Source organism: Lactuca serriola, chromosome 5 (genome assembly GCF_051521515.1).
Source record: "Lactuca serriola cultivar US96UC23 chromosome 5, Lser_US96UC23_V15, whole genome shotgun sequence".
NCBI lineage: Eukaryota > Viridiplantae > Streptophyta > Magnoliopsida > Asterales > Asteraceae > Lactuca > Lactuca serriola.
This window is the reverse complement of record NC_136412.1, coordinates 178741508-178748309: the sequence shown is the minus strand read 5'-3', so window position 1 is coordinate 178748309 and position 6802 is coordinate 178741508. Positions and strand designations below refer to the sequence as shown.

At 35.1% G+C, this 6802-nt stretch overlaps 1 protein-coding gene across 1 annotated transcript; it reads left to right on the top strand.

The window, feature by feature from the left end:
* Positions 1 to 1749: 1749 nt before the first annotated feature.
* LOC145049983 (zinc finger BED domain-containing protein RICESLEEPER 3-like) lies at positions 1750 to 5794 on the top strand. Its single transcript, XM_078998311.1, has 8 exons — positions 1750 to 1901; positions 3377 to 4227; positions 4330 to 4495; positions 4581 to 4718; positions 4802 to 4962; positions 5004 to 5401; positions 5460 to 5643; positions 5739 to 5794. Exons 1-8 carry the CDS (start codon positions 1750 to 1752, stop codon positions 5792 to 5794), a joined length of 2106 nt encoding a protein of 701 aa, XP_078854437.1.
* Positions 5795 to 6802: the final 1008 nt, after the last annotated feature.

Genomic DNA, 6802 nt, shown 5'->3' with positions numbered 1-6802 from the left:
CATATCTTTACTCTACCATCACCACCGACATTAACACATCTAACTACCATACGCTACCATCAACCATCGCCACCACCAACCATTGGTACCAACACCGCCCTAAAAAATCAAATATGGATAAAAAAATCAGAATTCACTATTTAACTCAACATTTCATACACTAATTCTTAGTTTAATTCAAGTTTTTAGATACTAATTCACAATTTAATGCATAAAAAAAATCATATTCACAAATTAATAACTTATATACTCATAAATTAATACATAACAACACATATTCACAGCTTAATAACTTACTGAATTTTATTTGAGGCCTTTCATCAAACACTTTGTGTGCACAACAAACATCAGATCCATAATCACCATAAACACTTCAGATCTGACCAAATATATCAGAGTCTCATCATCTTCAACATTAGGCGATGTTATTTGGTTCTTCGGTGATGTTTGACGGTGGTGTTTTGACGGTAAGAAAAGATCCAAATCATGAGAGAAAAACAACAAACATTTTTCATGTTATCAGAAATGAAGAACACAAAATCAGGTGTGCGACTTGAAGAACATGAAAGCAGATCTCTCTAACACTCTTTCAATCTCACCCGAGCTCGCGGATTTGGATGTTATTGGTGGCAGAAATCATAGATCTGGACGCCGATGGTGGCGGAAATCATAGATCTGAACTTAAGTTTGCATATCTGGAAGACGAAACGACAAATCTAGAGTTTTTGACTCCATATCTGAGATCAGTGGAGTCCGAAGGTAGATCTGAAGCGAAAACATTGGCTACTCGACATTCCCACGACGGAAGGCGGCAGAATACTGCGGAGGTAGGTGGCAGGAATCATAGATCTGGACCGGAACTCGTAGATCTAGATGTTGTTGGTGGCGGAAATCACAAATCTGAACTTGAATTTACACATCTGGATGACAGATTTGGTGGTTGACGAAGAAAAACGTCTATCTGGTGGTCACAGTTCCAGTAGATCAGTGGAGTTTTTACTCCAGATATGAGATTATAGGAGTTTAAAGGTGGATCTGAAGCGAAAAACATTGGTTACTCATCATTCTGAACTTGAACTTACAAATCTGGATGGCAGGTCTGGTGGTTGACGAAGAAAAACGTCGATCTGGTGGTCACAGTTCCAGTAGATCAGTGGAGTTTTTACTCCAGATCTGAGATTAGTGGAGTTTAAAGGTGGATCTAAAGCGAAAAACATTGGTTACTCATCATTCCGACGTCGGAAAGCATCTGATGATGGCGACAATAAGCAGCAACGGTAGGCGGCATGTGGCAGAGGTAGGTGGCAGAGATGGTTTTGGGTTTTGTATTCTTAAGAGAGTTTGAGAGGTTTTAGGAAAGTTTTTTGTAAAAATGTTTGAAAGTTTTAGAAATATTGTTGGATAGTAGACAAAAAGAAACTAAAATTTAATGGTTCTTAGGGTTTTTTAACTTTTGGGGGTTCTCATTTGAACTTTTACATATATATATATATATATATATATATATATATATATATATATAATGTCATGAAAAATAATAGATACTATAATTATTTGTTGTATATTATCTTAATTGGTGTTATTACACGATGGTTGGGTGATAAAGTGGTATTTTTTATATAATAAAACATTTTAACATTGTCCATACCCAACAGGATTTATTTGATATTTGGCCGTACCAAAAAAATCACTCTGACTCTAGTGAAGTTCTATCACTAACTTTCGTTTCACATCACCAAAGGGAAGGGGATGGAGAAATCAAAGCGACCAAAGGCATCAAATTGCGAAGATGGGGTCGATTTCATCAGTAACATGCCGGATGCTATTCTTCTTTTGATTCTTTCACGTCTTCGATCCACAGAAGAAGCAATTCGAAGCAGCTTTTTGTCCAGACGATGGAGGTATTTGTGGACTGCAGTTCCCTCTATAAACATACGTTACAGAGGAAAATGCAAAAAAAACCAAATTCGAAGAGTTTCTGTATTGGGTTCTAGCAAACAAAACCGTAGATTTGGATAGTGTTCGTCTATTTTGTGGCGATTACTGCCGTATGTCAACAGTCTGGCGGTGGATTCCTGTCGCAGTTAGGAAAAATGTCAAACAGCTTCACTTGTGGTTTCACCCTAAGAAGCTTACCGATGAATTCGTGATGCCTCATTGTCTGGCGACTTGCGGTTCGTTGGAGGTATTAAAGTTGTCTTTGCCGGCACATCGACTAAGGTTGCCTAATATTATGAGGTTTCCGGTAGGGGTGAGCAAAAACTGAACCGCAATTAAAAAAACCGAAAAAACCGCAAAAACCGAAACCGATTAACCGAAACCGAGACGATAACCGATGGTGAGGTTTTCAATTTTACCAAAACCGAAATTTTGCGGTGCGGTGCGGTTATTGTTTTTTTAAAAACCACAAATAACCGAACCGCACCGAATAGATTAACCGAACCGCTAAACCTAACCGAACCACTAATTTACATATTTTAAATAATTATATAATGTTATTATTTGATTTATTAATAATCCTAATTAAAAAAACAAGGTTATGTTGAGCGGGATTCAAAGTTTGACCTAGCCTAAATTTCAGACTCTTCGCCTCCCACTCTCACGAACGAAGTCACGATCCCTCACCGTCTCAACTCTCAACCCTCAGTCTTCCATCTCCGGCTGCCACTACATCATCAGCGTTAGGCACGACTCTGCGTCAACGTTCACACTATCGGCGGATCACACTGACACGTCTCACCATCTCCGGCCACTACAGGTTTGTTTCCGACTGTTTAAAAAATATATACGGCAAGCGTCTTCGATCTTAAGTAGACATAATCACATATATAACGTTACGTTTACAAAAATCATTTGTTTTGGTTTGTGTAGAGATAACAACAGGTTTTCAGTTACCCTTATTCACTGCCATGAATGTCATCGTTCTTTTGAGTATGTGTTTAATTCAGTAGCTTTGTGCATTTGTTTCAGTTAGTATTTACAAAAACCATAAACAATATTTGAACTTAGTTTTTGAGATTTTTTTTTCATACAACGTAAAATAGGAGTATATATGTAATTATGCATGAGTGCTTTAACGTTTGAAGAGTAAATTTAAGATATAACTACTTCACGAAATTAAATTTTTTAAAAGGGTAAATATAACTATTTCATTTTTTTGAATACATACTGGAAGCAACTTTGATGATTTTTTTCATGAAAGCCAATAATCTTTATTTTTCCAGATTTTGCACACATATGAAAATATGAAATTAATTTTTGAAATCAGTAAGCTTTGTTTAGTTAATTTTTGTTCCTTTGTTTAGGTAACAATAACATAATAGAACACTAATAGGTTAGGTATTTGAATGTTTCTGTTTGATTATTTGTGTTTCAGAATGGCTACCGATGAAGGTATAATTGATGTTGATGATGAAAATAACAATGGAGTTGAAGTTCCATTAACCGGTGAACGTAACACCGAAGAAGAAAAGAAGTCAACAGGTAGGGTGAGATCCATTGTATGGGATCATTTCCCATATGTCAAAGGCGCTACATCTTCAAAATGTAAACATTGTAAAAGAGTATTGGCTTGTGGCACTAGAAAGAATGGTACATCTGCATTACTTACTCATCTAGTCCATTCATGTAGGACCTCCCCACTTTATAAAAAACCCGATATAAAGAAACAAACGACTTTAAGCTTTAAGCCAAAAGGTACGGAGGCGAGTGGGTCTTTGGCTAAGCATTCTTTTAGCCAAGAGAAATGTCGATTAGCCCTTGCCAAAATGTGCATTAAAGACAATAGACCTTTTAGCATTGTTGATGATGAGGGTTTTAAGGAGTTTGTGTGGGAATTGAATCCTGAGTTTAAGCTCATATCTAGATGGATTGTCGCTCGAGATTGTTTATCGATTTATGAACAAGAGGCGGAAAAAGTGAAAGCTATGATGAAAGGCCAAACAGTGTGTCTAACTACAGACACTTGGTCATCGGTCCAAAATGTCAATTATATGTGCCTCACTGCACATTGGATCGATGATTATTGGGTTTTACAAAAAAAGATCCTAAATTTTTGCCCTATTGAGAATCATAAGGGTGACACGATTGGGCGCCTTTTTTATGAGTGTATACAAAACTGGGAGATTGAGACTGTGTTTACTATTACAGTGGATAACGCATCTTCAAACGATGGGGCAATAAGATATTTAAAGAGGATGTTGAAGGGTCCACATGATATATTAGATTGTAAATATTTGCATCTTCGTTGTTGTGCACATATCATCAATCTCGTGGTTAGAGATGGATTGGAAGAGTAATTCGAATCTGTTACTAGAATTCGAAATGCAGTGACTTACGTGCGATCATCACCAGCTCGATATAAAACATTTGAAGACTGTATTGCTCGAGTTGAAATAAAATGCAAACAAAAGCCATCTCTTGATGTCGATACAAGATGGAATTCAACATATCTAATGTTGGAAACAGCCGTAATTTATGAGAATGCGTTTGAAAGGTATGTTTACTTGTTATATATTTATGTTATATTTCTCGTTTCAGTGACAAAATAATATCGTATCCATGTTTTATTTTCTTAATAGGCTTTATATGATAGATTCTTCTTATGGAGCTTATTTCCGCACCGAGGCGGAGGAAGATTTGGAAAGGAGCGCAAGGAAAAGGAAAAGGAAGACTAGAGTACTTGGTGCTCCGAGTGATGTTGATTGGGAAACAGCTAGGTATGATTAACTTTTTTTGTTAGTACTTCGTATATATCTTTTGAATACTTACATATTATTATTATTATTGATATTTAAAATAGGAATTTGATCGAGTACTTAAAAATATTTTCTGATGTTACAACCAAGATATCTGGTTCGAAGTATGTAACATCCAATATTTTTTTTTCTGAGCTTGTGAAAATGCAAGCAAACATCACCCGAATGTGCTTGAGTCAAGATGAACAAAAGAAAAGATGGCCATGTCAATGAAAGAGAAGTATGATAAATATTGGGATAATGTAGATAATATGAATTATCTATTGTATGTTGCGGTTGTTTTGGATCCACGCAACAAGCTTCGATATGTCAATTATTGCATTCAAACGATTTATGGTACGAATTCTAAGAAAAGCAAAGAGATATTGGAAAAGGTGAAAAAGAATCTTGATGATTTGTTTAGCCATTACAAGAGTAAAGTGGAAAAAAACAATGTACAAAACACACAAGATGGTGGTTTTGGTGAAAAATCAAGTAGCTTTTGTGAGATGAATATTGATTTGGAGCTTGAATTTGACAAATTTGACGATGAGGGTCAAGATACTAAGAGCGAGGTGGATATCTATTTAGCAGATGGAAGGGAAAAAAGGGACCAAACTTTTGATCTATTAGGTTGGTGGAAAGCAAATTCGGCCAAATTCCTTGTATTGTCTATACTAGCTAGACATGTTTTGGCAATGCCAATCTCGACGGTTGCATCAGGCATTTAGTACCGGTGGTAGAGTTATCGATAAGTATAGGAGTTCACTTAACACCGACACTGCAGAAGCTTTAATTTGTACAAAAGATTGGATACGGCTTTCATTGGTGGATCTTGAGTTAGGCTGTAGTATGAAGACTAAAGAAATTGAAGAATTGAATGAGCATATGGCGAGTATAAAAATTGGTAAGTTTTCACCATATTTTTTGGACTTAGTTTTTCACTTATGTAGTATTGTACTAATAATATAATATTATCATGTTTAATTGTTTTCTGTGTAGATGCACTTTCAAGGGGTAAAAGGCCATGCAATGATGTTCAACAAAACAATGATTGAATTGCTTTCTACCACGTAACTAATATATTATATCTTTATTGGCATTTTTTAATGGTTTTTTAAGTTTAGAGTAACAAATAATTTTGGTTTTTTACTTGTAGTCTATGACGCAGAAAGAAAGTTTCAATTGCAAGCTGTTAAATAGGATGAATGAATGGTCAATTTTTAGAAGACAAAAAGTGTTAAGAGTTTTTGTTTTGTTGAATTTTGAAAAGTGATGAAATTTGTTGATGTTTTGAAGATAATATCAGTTTGTTAGTGTTAAGTTTTTGTCTATCTATTGCTTTCTTTATATCATTTGTTTACTAAAACTAATAGTCTTGAACTCTTAAAAGCGTATAAAAACAACAAACTCTTAAAAGAGAAAAAAAAAACACCTTCACATGGTTAAAAACCACATAAAACCGCTCAATAAAACCGCACCAAACCCATGTGGTTAATAACCGCAACCGTAACCGCAATTAACCAAACAGCATCAAATAACCGCATAACCGAACCGCAATACTAACCGCACTATGTGGTTTCTAGAATTTAATAACCGCATTTGTGGTTAGTGGTGCGGTTTTAGCTAATAACCGCACCAAAACGCACCACACACACCCCTAGTTTCCGGCACTTAGGGTTCTTGATTTGACCTATGTTCACTTATTGGAAGACGACTATTTGATTAATAATTTTCTCGAAAGCTGCCCTTTGCTTGAGGACTTGAGTTTGACATCCTGCTTCATTAACGAACTTGATCTTCTTCGTATTTCATGTCCGAAACTCAAAAAGATGACAATTGAAAGTGACGGATATTTGCTACTAGGTTATAACCCATGGATACCACGGGTGAGAAATAAAAACAATAAAAATAAAAGTATAATGATTGACCATTGATTAGAGTATATATATATATATATATATATATATATATATATATATATATATATATATATATATATATATATATGATTGTCTATTTGTAATTTTTATTTTTTAGCAACTATTATCTAAGTTTATAGTTAT